Source organism: Notothenia rossii (genome assembly GCF_949606895.1).
Source record: "Notothenia rossii genome assembly, chromosome: 1".
In the NCBI taxonomy this organism is placed as follows: Eukaryota; Metazoa; Chordata; class Actinopteri; order Perciformes; family Nototheniidae; genus Notothenia; species Notothenia rossii.
This window is the reverse complement of record NC_136912.1, coordinates 36,159,582-36,178,494: the sequence shown is the minus strand read 5'-3', so window position 1 is coordinate 36,178,494 and position 18,913 is coordinate 36,159,582. Positions and strand designations below refer to the sequence as shown.

Sequence of the window (18,913 nt, the reverse complement as noted above, 5' to 3'; positions counted from 1 at the left end):
GTCGATTTATTTTACAGTGATATCTGCACTACTCACCCTAACCCTAACCCGTGATTAGTTCTCAAGCTCTGTGATTGGTTGACCTCCAACTGCATTCCATATGAAAAAAAAACGTTTCGTAAAATATAAAATCATACTTTATTCAGCAGTGCTTGCTTTACTCTTTGAAAGTCATCACATGAATGAATTGTAATAAATGGTTCGGCTATATTAAATATATTACACATCTGTCGTAGTTCTTTATTTTTTATTTATCTACAGAGATCGGGCTCAGAATAGACCGGAAACTATTATTTTACCGTTCGGTTTGAATTTCAAATAAAGTTATTAGTAATATTTTGTTTTGATATTATTGTTTTTTATTAACTACTAGACCGCTGGGTCATGCTAAGACCATCTTTTCTGTGTTGCTGTGGGTTTTTTCCATCGCTTTTGTGTTACAAATATCAAAACAATAACTAAATATATCCGTCGTAAACTAAACCAGAAACAGCAGTATATTTTATGTTGTTAACACTGTAAACTTGACAGCTTTTTAACCCAAACCACCTACTGGTTAAAGCACGTTATTACACGTTTAGAGTAATGCAATGCAGGTAGATTGTGTTGCTTTTTAATGACTGTTTAAAATGCCTTTTTCTTAATGTCTTTTATTAATATTAACTACTTGTTAATTGTTGCTAGGGACGCTGCTATCGATATTATTTCTGTTATGTTTTGTAATTGCTTAATGGTGTTATCTTTATTGCTACCCCGTTCCCAGTCAATGTATAGTGTTGGTCCACAGCGCAAACGTATTTGTTTAACAAAATCTGCATCTAAAATTGTGGCATAGATAGCCTACGCTATTTTCCCCTGTGCAATTCTCCATTTACTCAACAATAACACATAATTATCCTTGTGTTTATTTATTTGTTTGATTAATAAACACAAGTTGGAGTCCGTCAGGACCGAGGGTCGGAGCAGCTCATTTGCTTTAGAGAATATTACACCCGGAAGTAAATAATCTCTCCACTTCGCTTGACAAACCCCATGATATTCCTCAAGCTCTGTGATTGGAGAGTGTGCTCCGAGGGTTACGCCGAGCGTCGAGCAGCACTTGAAATGGGATGGAAACCGGCAGACTGTCCAAAACTGGATTTGAACGGGTCCACCGCGTCCCCCCCTCCCCCACCCCGTCCCCAGAACTACACATGCTGGCTATTGTGTTTCGCAACATGTTCTCTATCTATGGCACGTCTCTACTGGGAGATGTAGTTTTAAAAGACGTTTTCGTATTTCCCATAATAAGAAGTTGCCAGTATTAAACTGTGTACATCCCTGGAGGTTTAGGGGATAGGAAACACTCACATTTAAAACATATAATTAATAAATGGGTGAAAATTGCTTGTGCCCATAATGGGCAGCATTAATATATATACCCACATGCCAGCTAAGGTCAGAAGAGCTTTATTTAACAGCTGGTCTTATGTTTGTGACCCCTCCTGTTGTTAATTGATAACATTACATTACATTAATTGATAAGCCTGAAACATGCACTTGTCAAGGTTCAGAGGCAAATTTTGCAAATATGGCAGTAGCAATCGATCATCTTAAGATAAGATATACTTTATTGATCCCAAGTTGGAAACATTTGCGTTACATCAGCATGTGTAACAGTTTTAAATATGCAGTGGTGTTTATTTGTAAATCCTTTAGTATAATCACACAAATTCTGTGTTTTATATTGAATAATTCTGTGTTCTTTATTTATTGATTGTTCAATACCTGACAAGGCCGGAGATGAAATATCTATATACATCCTATAAGAGTATAATACATATGTATAATATCAGTTAAAATAAGTGCTTCAACATAGTTAACATTGCTGGAGGTATGCACAAATATTGATAGATGTCTTGTCATGCACTATTGAGGAACCTGCGACCCAAGTTTTTCATTCATTGCATAACTACACCGTTTGTGTATATGATATGTCAATAAACCTTAGAAAATCTTGAAATCTTGAAAGGGATGTGCAAAATAGTCATTATATACAGTCTTTAATGAACTATTAGTAGAGGATAACGAGTAATGAATATACTTTATAGGGATCCTATTAATATCTAATAATACAAATAATGAAATTCAATAACATGCTTTAACCCTGTCCCTTTCTATCAGCTGTGCACCTTTATGGTGTAAATACAGCCTAATTGGATAAAATATACAAGTCAGCCAAATTAGTGTTGATCCTGCAAAGAGACGTATTGTGTGAAAAGAAATGTAAGATGTTGTTTAATTGCTGATATATTTATGATCCACGTCACATTTTCAGTGTTGGCGGCAGTTCCTCATGTTTGTCTAGAAGTCTTCTCATCAGGGCTCTATAAATAGAGAACTACGGCAGATATGTAATATTTAATGCAGGCGAACCGTGTATTACAATGCCGTTATGTGATGACTTTCAAAGAGAAAAGCAAGCACACTCGGAATAAAGTATTATTTAATTTTTTTTAAATGTTTTCGGTCGGTTTCCGGTATTTGTTAATGACGATGTGATGTGAGATGTGAGACTGGAATTGCACAGGGGAAAATAACGTATCTTTAGATGCAGATTTTGTTAAACTAATACGTTTGCGCTGTGGACCAACACTATACATTGACGGGGAAGGGGGTAGCAATAAAGATAACACCATTAAACAGTTACACAACATAACAGAAATAATATCGATAGCAGCGTCCCTAGCAACTACCTTGGTAACAATGAAAAGGTTCTATGGACGCAATTTCCTGAAGTAATCTTTGTAATAACTAGCAAACTAAAGATCATGTACATCCACTGCACAAATAATCTGAAATAACAACTCACATTTCTCGCATCAAATGACATCAGAATGCATTTTAATGACCAAACTAACTTTAAAATAGGCATTTTCCACCGAGAATAAAACGAAGTTCGGCCATGTTTTTTTTTTCTGCAGGGAGAAATTTGAAGATCACGTGAAATAGACGCCAGCCATTGGAATGAATGGTGAAAAAAAACGGGGTTTGTCAAACAGAGCACATGGTGTAGTCCTTAACGATAGCTGGGGATTCTGGGTAGTGTCGTGTCTTCTGCCATCCTTTTCTCCGAAAAAATATGTGTTTCTCCGAATCGAAGGGGAAAAATACAAAAGCATTGCACACAATTTAAACCAATCAATGTTGTGTAATTAACAAGGATAATCTGGTGTTTTTTAGTCGATGAGTAGTGCAGATATCACTGTAAAATCAATCGACAGTAAGGGGAATACTTACTTCCGGGTGTACAATTCTCCGTTATCCAATGGGAATGGACGCTCACATTGCCTTTTAAGGGCAGCCGACACAAACAAATGCCTTGCTTCCATGAGCGTCAAATCCAGCCGTAGATGGGAATACATTGCAATCAGTTGAAAGCTATTTGCGTCCCTTTATGAAGCGGAAGGAGCCTAGGAGCGTCACAACTGCACGCCACGGGACCCTGACCAAACGTCGCTCCTGGATGATTATGTAGTGAGAGTGTGTTGGTAGAAGAGGTTAAGGTTTCACAATTCCACTAAGGTAAGACTGAAGCACTCTTTGGTGCACCAGTAAATTGTAAAGTTAATATTATTATAATGATCCCACTCTGCGCCCCAAAAAAGCTGTTGTGGCCGATGTAATCCCAGAAGTACACTCTCCTGGAAATAGTGTGTAAGGCTATTGTACTGACCTTTAGTTACTCTGGCTCAACTCTGTGATTTTATAGTTTCCTTTTAGACAGAAAGCTTTATCTGTTGCTAAAGTAACGCAAAGTAAGTGCTAACTGCTGGTAACAGTTGCCACTGTCAGCTAATTAGCTGTTAGCGATGTTTGGTTGGGTTAGCAAAGGCTGGCTTGTTTTTACAAAGCACAGGAACAACTATACATTTTTCCAGGTGTGGGAATCTGACGTCATTGTCACCTGACGGTGTCACCTGATGCGGTCACATGACCGGTGACCGGGTAAACAGGAAGCCATAAAAAGTTTGCCGTCAGTTCAAGAAAGTCTCTCTTGGCTGCCTGTCACTGGTCTTCTCCCTCTCACAAAGGGTGAGTGCAAGACAAGATTTTACCATTGACGGAGGGAAACTCTCCCGACAGGCACAAGACCGGAGCTTAATGTACACAACCGGCCCAGCTACCCGGGATATTAAGTGACCATTTCCCCGGCAGGATTAAGCTGAGTTGGAAATTTACTCTGTGAAAGACCAGGCCAGCCACTGTCCTATCGTGTTTCTTTTGTATTTTCTTGTTCATTTTCTTCATGTGCAGTGTATGGCAGTATAATCATTTTATTGTTTTATCGTCGTAGGTTGCGCTCCTCTGCGGCGTAGGCCTGGGCCCGGGTGGAACGCTGCCTGCCTTCAGTGTAGGGACTGCATGGTGTGACACTTTCTTTTCTGTATGCTAAATATCTCACTGTTATTATTTTATATTTGAGATTTTGGTTTGAATATTGCATGCTTTTGTTGATTTGGTGTGGGCTTTTCTTGTTTTTGTCCCTCACGATTAGTAGGCACTGCAACCCGGCGGACCGGGCCGGCCCAACTGAGGAGGGTAACTTATATACGTGTTGAATTGTATTTGCCATTTTTTACACTTTACATGGATTGACATTTTAAACTATTTCCAACATTTGTTAAATAAAGCTGCGTATATTTTTGGAATTCATGCCTCTGTCATAATTGAACCTATTAAGGGAAGCTTTAAAATCGGTCCACGACTTACATTTAGGGTCCACGGGTTCCTCCTTCCCCTTAGCAGGAGGTGGCGTTGTCAGTGACTAGCTTTACATATGGTAACCTCAGTCACGGTTACCACACAGGTGTAAATGAATTGCCGATGAAACTGTGTAGGACCGCTGAATCTCTTTGGTTTGGATGAAATTGGATTAGCTAGCAGTCATTCCTTGGTGACGGCCATCTTTGCATGTGAAGTGTTTTTTTAACATGGTTCTTGCAACAATTACAACTACTTCCAATTACGAACCAGACCTACATATCGTATTCCATATAGTGCAGTGTACTTATTATTGCAAGTTTGTTTTAATTATGACCAAGTACCATAATATTAAACTATTCTAAATAGGGGTGCACCGAATGGGAAATTCTTGGCCGAAACCGATACCGAAAATAAGAAACAGTTGGCCGAAAACCGAATGCCGAAAGGCCGAAAATGATTAATAGAAATATATATATATATATATATATATATATATATATATATATATAATGTATACATTTTTTACCAATGTTGTTCAGCTGCCTGATTATGGAAAAAGACATGATTATGGCAAAACTTAACTTAAATAATAATCACTATTATGGGTCCATAAAACATTTATTCAGCACATTTGAATGCATACAGTACCTTAATTCCAAGTCAAGTGCATTTTCTTTTCTCTGTTGGATAACTACAACAAAGTGCATTCAGAACAAAGCCAAGGTGCTTTAAAACTACATAAACATCTAGGCCAGGAGGCCTACAACAAAATAGTGTAAATAAAGACTGTAACAGCCAGGCCTTCAACAACAACAAATGCACCTATAAGTGCATGCATACAAATGTGCAAACTGGATAAATCCACATGAATGTAACTATTTACAAATGAAATTACAATTGAATTTCAAGAATCTGTAAATAAGGCTGTCTGTCCTCATAAGCAAAGTAGTAAACATTGTATAAAGATACATAAAGTGAAAACTGGATACAAAATCCAGAATCAATTACAAATTAAATTACAATTTCAAGAATCTGCAAATAAGGTGGTCTGTCCTCATGAGCAATGTAAACAACATTGTATCATTTAGATACCGAAAGTACAATATATTGAACACTGTGCTGGCTGCTGTCATTTCCCACTAATGATAACCTGAGATGGTGAATTATAACTCACAATGAAAATTGTTCAGGAAAGTGGGTATAGAGTAGACATGTAGAACTAGATAAGCTTATGATAAGCCAGCCTCGTCTACTTATTAAGGAAAAGTGGGAGGTTCTTTTTAATGAACATTAGCTTCTCTGCTTTATCAGCCATAAGTCTGCTCCTCTTCTCATCAAGCACATGAGAGGCAGCGCTGAACAGTCTCTCGCTGTCAGTGCTTGTGATTTGATCTTACTCCGCATATTTGTCCGGGTGTTTTGATTTCAAGTGGTGGAGTAATCCCGAAGTGGTGAAAGTCTTTTCAGTTACACCCCCTCGAGAAATGTCAGCTGAACACGTTTTACAAATCGCAATCCGTGGCTCTTTCACTGCGGTCAAGCCAGCCGTCTTTCACTTTTGCGTGGTCAAACCAGCCGCCCCTGTATTTTGAGTGCGCGATTAGTTACAGGTTTACGGTAATGCATTAAAACAGCCCTGGGAAGCTGTTGTAATTGACTGAAGTGACTTTCGAATACATTTTCGAATACATAAGTACATACATACATAAGTAGTTTATGAAACTGCCAGTTTTGTACTTAGTACTTCTTAGAGTACTTGCAAACATAATATGAAGTACTTTTACTGTGTACTTTTCAGTAATTTGAGTTTCAAAGTCCCCCCCAGAGAACAAGAATGAGCATTTTTGTCTAACTTTGGTGTGGGATAAAAAGCATTTCTTCCATAAGTAGTTTATGAAACTGCCAGTTTTGTACTTAGTACTTCTTAGAGTACTTGCAAACATAATATGAAGTACTTTTACTGTGTACTTTTTCAGTAATTTGAGTTTCAAAGCCCCCCCCAGAGAACAAGAATGAGCATTTTTGTCTAACTTTGGTGTGGGATAAAAAGCATTTCTTCCATAAGTAGTTTATGAAACTGCCAGTTTTGTACTTAGTACTTCTTAGACTACTTGCACAAATAATTTGAAGTACTTTTACTGTGTACTTTTCAGTAATTTGAGTTTCAAAGTCCCCCCCAGAGAACAAGAATGAGCATTTTTGTCTAACTTTGGTGTGGGATAAAAAGCATTTCTTCCATAAGTAGTTTATGAAACTGCCAGTTTTGTACTTAGTACTTCTTAGACTACTTGCAAACATAATATGAAGTACTTTTACTGTGTACTTTTCAGTAATTTGAGTTTCAAAGCCCCCCCCAGAGAACAAGAATGAGCATTTTTGTCTAACTTTGGTGTGGGATAAAAAGCATTTCTTCCATAAGTAGTTTATGAAACTGCCAGTTTTGTACTTAGTACTTCTTAGAGTACTTGCAAACATAATATGAAGTACTTTTACTGTGTACTTTTCAGTAATTTGAGTTTCAAAGTCCCCCCCAGAGAACAAGAATGAGCATTTTTGTCTAACTTTGGTGTGGGATAAAAAGCATTTCTTCCATAAGTAGTTTATGAAACTGCCAGTTTTGTACTTAGTACTTCTTAGAGTACTTGCAAACATAATATGAAGTACTTTTACTGTGTACTTTTTCAGTAATTTGAGTTTCAAAGCCCCCCCCAGAGAACAAGAATGAGCATTTTTGTCTAACTTTGGTGTGGGATAAAAAGCATTTCTTCCATAAGTAGTTTATGAAACTGCCAGTTTTGTACTTAGTACTTCTTAGACTACTTGCACAAATAATTTGAAGTACTTTTACTGTGTACTTTTCAGTAATTTGAGTTTCAAAGTCCCCCCCAGAGAACAAGAATGAGCATTTTTGTCTAACTTTGGTGTGGGATAAAAAGCATTTCTTCCATAAGTAGTTTATGAAACTGCCAGTTTTGTACTTAGTACTTCTTAGACTACTTGCAAACATAATATGAAGTACTTTTACTGTGTACTTTTCAGTAATTTGAGTTTCAAAGCCCCCCCCAGAGAACAAGAATGAGCATTTTTGTCTAACTTTGGTGTGGGATAAAAAGCATTTCTTCCATAAGTAGTTTATGAAACTGCCAGTTTTGTACTTAGTACTTCTTAGAGTACTTGCAAACATAATATGAAGTACTTTTACTGTGTACTTTTCAGTAATTTGAGTTTCAAAGTCCCCCCCAGAGAACAAGATTGAGCATTTTCGTCTAACTTTGTTGTGGGATAAAAATAATTTCTTCCATAAGTAGTTTATGAAACTGCCAGTTTTGTACTTAGTACTTCTTAGACTACTTGCACAAATAATTTGAAGTACTTTTACTGTGTACTTTTCAGTAATTTGAGTTTCAAAGTCCCCCCCAGAGAACAAGAATGAGCATTTTTGTCTAACTTTGGTGTGGGATAAAAAGCATTTCTTCCATAAGTAGTTTATAAAACTGCCAGTTTTGTACTTAGTACTTCTTAGACTACTTGCAAACATAATATGAAGTACTTTTACTGTGTACTTTTCAGTAATTTGAGTTTCAAAGCCCCCCCCCAGAGAACAAGAATGAGCATTTTTGTCTAACTTTGGTGTGGGATAAAAAGCATTTCTTCCATAAGTAGTTTATGAAACTGCCAGTTTTGTACTTAGTACTTCTTAGACTACTTGCACAAATAATTTGAAGTACTTTTACTGTGTACTTTTCAGTAATTTGAGTTTCAAAGTCCCCCCCAGAGAACAAGAATGAGCATTTTTGTCTAACTTTGGTGTGGGATAAAAAGCATTTCTTCCATAAGTAGTTTATGAAACTGCCAGTTTTGTACTTAGTACTTCTTAGACTACTTGCAAACATAATATGAAGTACTTTTACTGTGTACTTTTCAGTAATTTGAGTTTCAAAGCCCCCCCCAGAGAACAAGAATGAGCATTTTCGTCTAACTTTGTTGTGGGATAAAAATAATTTCTTCCATAAGTAGTTTATGAAACTGCCAGTTTTGTACTTAGTACTTCTTAGACTACTTGCAAACATAATATGAAAATGAAAATGAAAATGAAAGCTTATCAACTTAAACACTGTCATTCAGTGATTGTGTATGTATGAAAAAAACAGGCAAACAGATTTTTCCCCCTTTTTCTTTATTCTTCTGCCCTAGTTGCAGAGAAAGCAATTCCAATTGCTTGCCCTGGCTTCTTGGAGTTGGTCCTGATTCATCCCCAGGCACTGCTCATGGAACCATCTTTCACAGGTGTCACACTGTATCTGTAAAATGAAATGAGTGACCATCAAATCTGATACATCTTGTCATCGGAAATGATGAAGTAATGAAGTGCAATAGAGAATAATTTGGGCAAAATTAGATTCATGTCAACTTTATTACATGTAGCTATATTCTGTAGCATACTCGCCTCAAACACCAGTTTCATATCTGAAAATAACTATATTATGTCTCCATTTTCAGTTTTTCAAATACAAATGTTTTTGAGGTAGTTATAGCTAGAAGATTTATAGTTCTGGGAAAACCCCATGTTGCATCACTATAATGTAGTTACCTTTTGGTATTCTTAATTGGTCAGTTATGTATTGCATATGACCTGCTTCTCCCTGCTTCCCATATTTTGATAGTGACTTACAGGATGTTGGTGTGTGAAAGAGGACAACAGCAGATAACACAACAAACGTCTTTCCAAGTGGTCCGTTTTCCATTAGGAGTGTTGCCTCAAGGTATAACTTGGTTTCCAGGCCTGATCTGGTGGACATGTACCGTCAGTCTCCCAGCGGCGTAGAGTGAGGTGGAGGAACCGCGGGGTGCGTTAATTCAGTGCCCCATATTGCTATTTTCCAAGCTATTGTAGCTTTGTCATATTTGTCAACGCTGCATTGAGGCTATTGTCATCATGTGGGTGGACTTAGGCTCAAACCTGGGGTGAAGTTACACTTTAATTGAATATGTTGCTATTAGACATGATTAGAATTGTCAGTATCCCTATTCCACTGCTCATCACATTTTATATTCTCTCTGTTCATTATATGTGTAAACAATGTATATGCATTACCATTTATCTGAGAGAAGTTGTCTTGACTGTTTTTTTAGTAAATCAATTTATATTGGTTCCAGTCATTTTGAATAGAGTTAATGTGTGTGGGCTGCAGCTGGGGCGATGCACGAGGTTGCCGTAAAAAAATTATTCAGCATGCGCTGAAAAGTAGAAATCGAAGCATGGCCCTGCGGCGTTTTCGCTGGACCGCCTGATCTGGATAGACCCAGTGACTCAACAGTTTTGTAAATACATCTAATATCATAAATTGAATTTGATTAGAATATGATGAAGCACTATTATAACTACACTACGACAAACACTCACCCAATCTGTAGTGGGAGGCCCAGATCCTGGGGGCTTTGAGGCAGAGCACATTGCACAGTTGTTCTCCATGTTAAACACTGCAGGAAAGAAAATATGTTATTTAGACATACTGTATATGTATACAGTTAACAGTTTATTGGCAGCAGAAGTGCAGTCAAATTCTATGCAGCTGTTCAGCTGTAAATTATAGCTTATGAACTCTAAATGGATCATGAATGGGATCATCAACACAGGTTTAATCTGTTTTTAAGGATGGATGTTTTAAAAAGAAGACTATGTACACAGTGTGAACAGAACAACATATAAGCAGACATACATAAACAATCCGTAATATTCTAAACATTACTAGGCAATGACCTGTATGCAACAAATTTAAAAATGCAGCAATTTATATTTGTCACTGTTTCACTCTAAGCCCTGTTTTGTGTTCCATATTTCACCCATGCCTCCTGCCGCTCTGCCTGTAAGCTTCTGTTTTTTTTTCAATAAACCACCTATAAACTGTTCCTGGATGCCTGGTACAATCGGTATTCGTTTCCTCTTCCCTGCTCTCCTGACACAAACCGTGACAGTTTAAGTGTCAGTATTTACATTCCTTATTGCAGCAGGAAAAAAAGTTATTCTTCAACTGTTAATGTCTCAATGGAGTGTGTGTGAGAGAAATATAAGTTATGGGTTCAACTGAGATATGTATGGAATATTTGGTTTGGGCCCTGTGCTTAAAATCAATGATGCTGTCGGCTATAAATGCAGTAGTGTGTGGACTCAAAGGCAATTTTACAGGCTGTAGTTATTGTAGATTTGTTTGATTGCATTGGATTAATAGAAGTTCATCATTTCCATAACAACTAACTAAGAACCATAACGTAAAGCAGGACAAATGACTTACAAACCTGAACCATTGAGTATTGAAAGTGCAAACTTTCTCCTCTCACAAGCCATCTCCTTTTTGGATGTCCCAAAGGACATAACTGGTAATGCAGGAAAGGCCTCCATCACTGCTCTTGCCATCTACACACCAACACACAGAATCACACTTGTCATCTGCGCTACATTGTTTTTGCCAGTAAAATTCCAAAATTGAATTGATATTTCAATAAAAATGATCAAACTATTAATAACTAATAGTTGTAATGAGGTAATTAACACAACTTGAAGAATGTACATGACAAACTACATGGGCTGTGTCAACAACCAGCCCTCTCATCAGTTTTACACAATTCCCCTAAAAAATAAACAGAAAATTGATAATTCAGAAACTAATGACTTATTTTTTAACATCATTGACTATTTTATACTTTAAACTTGTATAATAATCAAGACACTGAAATAAATATAAGAATATGTAGCAGAAGCATAAATATTACATATAGTAGTTAAAGTAAAAAACTACGTTACCATGGTAACAATGACCCCACAGCTACTGCCATCACGTTGAACTGGATGGTGCATGGTTGCTCCTCTCCATTTGACAGTCCCCCAGTCCTCCTTGCCATAGCAGGTCCTCCTCATCTTGAAGTATTCCCTTTGTAAAACACATTGTGGAATAGTCTCTAATGTAACTCCCAACAGACACATGTAGAATAAAAATCTTTAAATATTGTGTAAAATAAAAACACTCCATCCGAACAGTATGGACACTGGAAAATATTGTAGGTTACCTTGCTTACTGAGCTACTTCATTTACAATTGTGTACACAGATACTAAGGGCGGGATAAGGAAATATCATTTAAAAAACAGCTGAGACCACCAAGCACAAAATAAATGCTTCAGTGGTGTGGGTTTGGGAACTTCTGTTAACATACTTGTACATGTTTACTTAAACACAAAGCACTAAATATAATTCTAAGATCACTTTATATCTAATTTGCTGACTTACCGTACTCTTTTCGCAGCATTTTCCGAGTCTGCTTTCTCTTTGGAATTTGCCGCTGGATCCACCAAAAATACTGATGTTATGGCGGGAAATAAGTACTAAAAAAAAAAGTGATGTTATTTCAAAACAGCATCAAACATATATACATATTTAAATGAAAGGGATTTCTGAATGAAAACAATCACTAACCAGCAACTTCCAGTGTGTTCTTTCAATATTTACAAAGGCGATCACGGCTTGATAATCATTAAAGTTGATCTATAACAGCAATAAAAATACTTTTTTTTAAGTTTTCCTAGGAATATGATGCCTTATTTTATTAAAAATAAATCATGGTGTTTCAATTTGTATATTAAATTACAAAATAGAAAACCCAAAGTACTATAACACAACATGTACACATGCAAGTAAGCCATTTCACAGCCAAATTTTGTCTCTACAAGGTGATGAAAAGACAACATGCCTGGTTCCTGTGCCGAAGAAGATACATCCACGCACACACAGTGACTACAGACCGGTGACAGTGTTGCTGTTGTGCTGCTGAGTTTATTGTATTTTGCTACTCTGGCACAACAATTTCCTTCTGGATGAATAAAGTATTATTTTATCTTATCTTAAGGAAAGAACGATAAAAGTGAATCAAACCAGCAGTCAAACATGGTGGTGGAAATATTACATTCTCTAGGAGTGACTTTGCCATTGGATTACTGAAAAAGTACACAGTAAAAGTACTTCATATTATGTTTGCAAGTAGTCTAAGAAGTACTAAGTACAAAACTGGCAGTTTCATAAACTACTTATGGAAGAAATGCTTTTTATCCCACACCAAAGTTAGACAAAAATGCTCATTCTTGTTCTCTGGGGGGGACTTTGAAACTCAAATTACTGAAAAGTACACAGTAAAAGTACTTCAAATTATTTGTGCAAGTAGTCTAAGAAGTACTAAGTACAAAACTGGCAGTTTCATAAACTACTTATGGAAGAAATGCTTTTTATCCCACACCAAAGTTAGACAAAAATGCTCATTCTTGTTCTCTGGGGGGGGGCTTTGAAACTCAAATTACTGAAAAAGTACACAGTAAAAGTACTTCATATTATGTTTGCAAGTACTCTAAGAAGTACTAAGTACAAAACTGGCAGTTTCATAAACTACTTATGGAAGAAATGCTTTTTATCCCACACCAAAGTTAGACAAAAATGCTCATTCTTGTTCTCTGGGGGGGGCTTTGAAACTCAAATTACTGAAAAGTACACAGTAAAAGTACTTCATATTATGTTTGCAAGTAGTCTAAGAAGTACTAAGTACAAAACTGGCAGTTTCATAAACTACTTATGGAAGAAATGCTTTTTATCCCACACCAAAGTTAGACAAAAATGCTCATTCTTGTTCTCTGGGGGGGGCTTTGAAACTCAAATTACTGAAAAGTACACAGTAAAAGTACTTCAAATTATTTGTGCAAGTAGTCTAAGAAGTACTAAGTACAAAACTGGCAGTTTCATAAACTACTTATGGAAGAAATGCTTTTTATCCCACACCAAAGTTAGACGAAAATGCTCATTCTTGTTCTCTGGGGGGGACTTTGAAACTCAAATTACTGAAAAGTACACAGTAAAAGTACTTCATATTATGTTTGCAAGTAGTCTAAGAAGTACTAAGTACAAAACTGGCAGTTTTATAAACTACTTATGGAAGAAATTATTTTTATCCCACACCAAAGTTAGACGAAAATGCTCAATCTTGTTCTCTGGGGGGGACTTTGAAACTCAAATTACTGAAAAAGTACACAGTAAAAGTACTTCATATTATGTTTGCAAGTAGTCTAAGAAGTACTAAGTACAAAACTGGCAGTTTTATAAACTACTTATGGAAGAAATGCTTTTTATCCCACACCAAAGTTAGACAAAAATGCTCATTCTTGTTCTCTGGGGGGGACTTTGAAACTCAAATTACTGAAAAGTACACAGTAAAAGTACTTCAAATTATTTGTGCAAGTAGTCTAAGAAGTACTAAGTACAAAACTGGCAGTTTCATAAACTACTTATGGAAGAAATGCTTTTTATCCCACACCAAAGTTAGACAAAAATGCTCATTCTTGTTCTCTGGGGGGGACTTTGAAACTCAAATTACTGAAAAGTACACAGTAAAAGTACTTCATATTATGTTTGCAAGTAGTCTAAGAAGTACTAAGTACAAAACTGGCAGTTTTATAAACTACTTATGGAAGAAATGCTTTTTATCCCACACCAAAGTTAGACAAAAATGCTCAATCTTGTTCTCTGGGGGGGACTTTGAAACTCAAATTACTGAAAAAGTACACAGTAAAAGTACTTCATATTATGTTTGCAAGTAGTCTAAGAAGTACTAAGTACAAAACTGGCAGTTTTATAAACTACTTATGGAAGAAATGCTTTTTATCCAACACCAAAGTTAGACAAAAATGCTCATTCTTGTTCTCTGGGGGGGGCTTTGAAACTCAAATTACTGAAAAGTACACAGTAAAAGTACTTCATATTTTGTTTGCAAGTACTCTAAGAAGTACTAAGTACAAAACTGGCAGTTTCATAAACTACTTATGGAAGAAATGCTTTTTATCCCACACCAAAGTTAGACAAAAATGCTCATTCTTGTTCTCTGGGGGGGACTTTGAAACTCAAATTACTGAAAAGTACACAGTAAAAGTACTTCATATTATGTTTGCAAGTACTCTAAGAAGTACTAAGTACAAAACTGGCAGTTTCATAAACTACTTATGTATGTATGTACTTATGTATTCGAAAATGTATTCGAAAGTCACTTCAGTCAATTACAACAGCTTCCCAGGGCTGTTTTAATGCATTACCGTAAACCTGTAACTAATCGCGCACTCAAAATACAGGGGCGGCTGGTTTGACCACGCAAAAGTGAAAGACGGCTGGCTTGACCGCAGTGCTCTTTCGCTGATATTTTTAAATATCTCCAAGCGCCAGACATGTTGGCTGTGAGCCAGCTGCGAGCATGGTCGCGCGCCGCGCTTGTCGCCGCGTTTTGATTACGTCATCACAACAACACGTTAGCTTACCAACGTAACCCTGTTCCCTGACATTCGGTGATATTTTTTCGGTGCTAAAATGGTTAAAAAGGCCCTTTCGGCTTTCATCCCTAATTCTAAAGATGCTATTAGAATGACAGTTGAATAAGCACTTGCAGTTTGGAAAGCAACACCCACCCAGGCACAACAAATGCTTTAAAAAAACATCCTGAAATTTCCATAAAAACTGTGCTCTATTCAATTGAGCCTTTTTTGTTCTTTTTTATTGCCTCCCACGGCTCTGCCACCTCATTCCTTCCAGTCTTCAGTTGCCTTTGGCACCATATTGCTAATTGTGCTTTAAGAGTGCAATCTAATTGTTCAGCAAAAAAATCTGGGCTGGAAGAATTATCCCAGGCTTTTAACACTTGTTTATTATTCAGCCATGCCAGAACCAGTGGCTAATGCTTTTACACTCAACTCATGTAGGTGTAATTGTTGATGAATACAAGATCTATTTTGGCTACATGTGACCTTGGATAATTTTCATTTGGCTTAATCTGTTTCCACATGGGAGAAGTCTCCTTTTCTAACCCCGTCATTGATATTTAGTGCGAATGCTCTTTTGCAAGTCTCCTTCACTTCATTATACGTGCTGCCTGCTCCCACCTCTCCTACACCCTGTTTAGACAAAAAGCCAAACTTTCCATAACGCTCTCTCTCTCTGCTACCCCTCTTCCGAGGAAAGGGCAAATTAATGATGCTGGCTTTATTGACTAAAAACTTTTCCCTCGCTTTCCTCTCCTCCCTTTTTGCTAATGAGCAATGCTAGCTCTATTGACCTACTTGTGGACTTAAAGGAAATCCAATCACAAATGCCTCAGGTCGCTTTCTTCCCACTTTAGGAGATTAAAAGATTCAATTCTCCCTGCCTATCCACATTATTTCTCCTTTCGTCTGTCTGCGTTGCCGCCTGCCCCTCCCTTCAAACCGACTGTCGCTCTCTTACTCCTCCTTCTTACTCCCTAACTAAGTTTTCAGGCTCTTTCACAAGCTTGTTTTTTGTCTTTCCCATTCAGACGATGCAAGGAGAGCAGAGGAGAGGAGAGCAGTCATGCAGATAATTATCAGCAGTAGACAAGGGTGTTATCAGGACATAATGGAGCTGGCGGACAGTGTGATCTAGCCGGTTCCAGAAGGACAATGAATCATTGGCCACAGCACATCTGCAAAGTCTATAAATATTCACGAAAACACACACACATACACACATGCAGTGTTAGAAAAAGCAGGCCAGTCGTTAGGAATATTAGACAGGGGCAAAACATAAAAAAATAGGCCCGTCATCCGAAGGTACAGAATAACGTTTTTCACCAGGACCCACAAATAGTTTCAACTGTCCGCAAAATCATTGAACATCTTATTTATTCCTTGATGTTATCTTTTTAATTTGTTATTATCAGCTGCAGTGGTTATTCACATTAAAAAACATAGTTCAAATCAAAAAATATATATTTCTATTAGTTTTTTTCTTTGACAAAAAAAACATTTGAAAACATCTTTAAGCAACTGTACTCTGAGGGTTCGAGTTATAAACTGAGCTCTATGGGGGTCTTTAAAATTAACGCATGCGTGAGCGCACACACACACACACACACACACACACACACACACACACACACACACACACACACACACACACACACACACACACACACACACACACACACACACACACACACACACACACACACACACACACACACACACACACACACACACACACACACACACACACACACACACACACACACACACACACACACACACACACACACACACACACACACACACACACACACACACACACACATTTTTAGGGGGAAATAAAGAGACTAGATCTATGGAAATACCCATATGAAAAAGATGCCACATCATGTAGACCAGGGATGGGCAACTTGGATGGTGGTGGGGGCCACATAATGTATGTACTGGTCACCAGGGGGCCGCAGATTCACTTGGAACACACACACACACACACACACACACACACACACACACACACACAAATGATATGTATTATATGTAATTATTAACAAATTAAGTCTGACATCTTTATTGACATTTTACAATCTAATAAGCTCACTAAACAAATATCAGTTCACAGAAATGTTATTTAATTTGTACAAGTGGCATGTTTGTATTGAACAGGTTAACAGTGGAATAAAACTATTTTAAACTATTGGAAAGCACGGAAAATGTGGGTGCATTAAGATTAACCATTAAGATGACATAAACATGAAGTCATGAACACTAACCCAGACATTAGTTGTCTAACTTGAACCTAGCTAAGACACTTGTAGCCTCTGCTGACGCACAATAAGGGGAATGTCAACACAGACACTGTCAACCCGCACTCTGCTGTTCCTCAGCGCCGCTCCCCCTCCCCCCGCTGAAATTATGAATGAAAAGCGTATAGTCATCATAGATAACACGGCAGGGTCCTTTACAGTTTGTTTTCATCCGATTTCAAATAAACAAAGTCATGGTTTTTATAATATTAAACTTGTTTCGCCAAATTCAGATGATAAATACAACTTTTAATCTTGTAACGACATAATTACAATGGCAATTTAACGTCACAGCAGACATAACAACAGCCGGTGTTTCTTGTGAGTGTTTCCCGGGAAACAAACACAATACACACAAACGCGTCACAGATTATTTTGCGGTATTTGGCTGCCGAACGAAATCATGTACGCAGCTCGCGACGTAACTAGAAGTATGGTGGATGGTATCAGTACTACTTTTTTTATAAATGAATTATGTTGTTTATAAATGAATCTGAGGGCCGCAAAAAGAGGAGGTGGGTGCCGCCATTTGCCCATCCCTGATGTAGGCAGACAGTCACCCTGTGTGTGAGGCAAACCCACATTTGCGCAGCGTTGCGTTCACAATAGCCTATTAAAAAAAGAAAGAATCGCCAGGCCATCGGGAAACCTCCTGGTCCTCCCGATGGCCAGTCCGGGCCTGCCAGCAGCCCTCTACTAGCTACAAACTTAAATACTAAAAGGTTCAACTACGCACACACACATCATCTTGGCTCGCGCAGCACGCTCACATGCATAGCTTGCGCACTAATGTATTGTTCACCTTGGAGGTGCAGTGCAGGCATATTGTCATTCAAGAGATGCGTTGTTCTTTTGGAAAACATGTTTTTCTTTTAGCCTATTTACCTCGTTAACGTAAATAATACTCATTGCATTGACACATTCATTATTTGTGATTAAAATAATGGTTGTTGGTAATGCCGTTAGCGACCCCCACAGATGTATGATTTCACTGCCTCCATGGGAGCTCAGACACCTCCTTATGGGAGCTCAGCTCCCATTGGCTCCCACATAACTCAAACCCTGGGTACTCTCCTGGGGGAAAAAAGTGCCCCAGTTGTGATTGGCAGGGCGAATTGCAAACCACGCTCCGTAAAACTCTGAAATGTTTTGTAGAGCCGCCATTGTATTTGCTGGCTATAACATTATTAGCATTAGCATTAGCCCCGCGCACCAACGGAGAGAGAATAACTTATGGCAACACAAAAAAAAAACATGGGAGCGGTGGAGATGAGGAGGTGTCGGCTTTCTGGCGATTTACTCGGAAGGCTTAGTGAAGCCAGTCCCCAACTCTGGGGACTTCCGGCCGGGGAATTCGGGTGCAGTATACGCCGTGAAGTTGTTTGCGGCCTGCCAGTAAACCCAAAGCAGAGGAAGACGAAGTGACGTCAGCGGCTCATTTGCGTAATCTTCCCTCAGGGAACTTATTCCGGTGTGAACGTGATCTGTACTTAGTGCCCTGGGGTAATAAGTGCCGGCCGGCACTAA

At 37.9% G+C, this 18,913-nt stretch overlaps 1 protein-coding gene across 1 annotated transcript; it reads right to left on the bottom strand.

Moving 5' to 3' along the window:
- Positions 1-8,904: 8,904 nt before the first annotated feature.
- On the bottom strand, positions 8,905-12,406 carry LOC307028314 (uncharacterized protein). The gene is made up of 6 exons (XM_079663237.1): positions 12,217-12,406; positions 12,031-12,125; positions 11,549-11,675; positions 11,044-11,161; positions 10,151-10,227; positions 8,905-9,047 (listed from the first exon to the last, which is right to left on the bottom strand). The coding sequence occupies exons 3-6, from the start codon at positions 11,660-11,662 to the stop codon at positions 8,937-8,939; spliced, it is 420 nt and encodes a 139-aa protein (XP_079519363.1). The 5' UTR covers positions 11,663-11,675; positions 12,031-12,125; positions 12,217-12,406; the 3' UTR covers positions 8,905-8,936.
- Between the last annotated feature and the right edge of the window lie 6,507 nt (positions 12,407-18,913).

Excerpts from the sequence above, each read along its gene's own strand:
- LOC307028314 (XM_079663237.1), bottom strand. The coding sequence starts at position 11,662 with ATGAGGAGGACCTGCTATGGCAAGGAGGACTGGGGGACTGTCAAATGG. Across the intron at positions 11,162-11,548 it reads GTGGGGTCATTGTTACCATG|ATGGCAAGAGCAGTGATGGA; the intron begins GTAACGTAGTTT and ends GTTGGTGTGTAG. Across the intron at positions 10,228-11,043 it reads TTCAATACTCAATGGTTCAG|TGTTTAACATGGAGAACAAC; the intron begins GTTTGTAAGTCA and ends TCTTTCCTGCAG.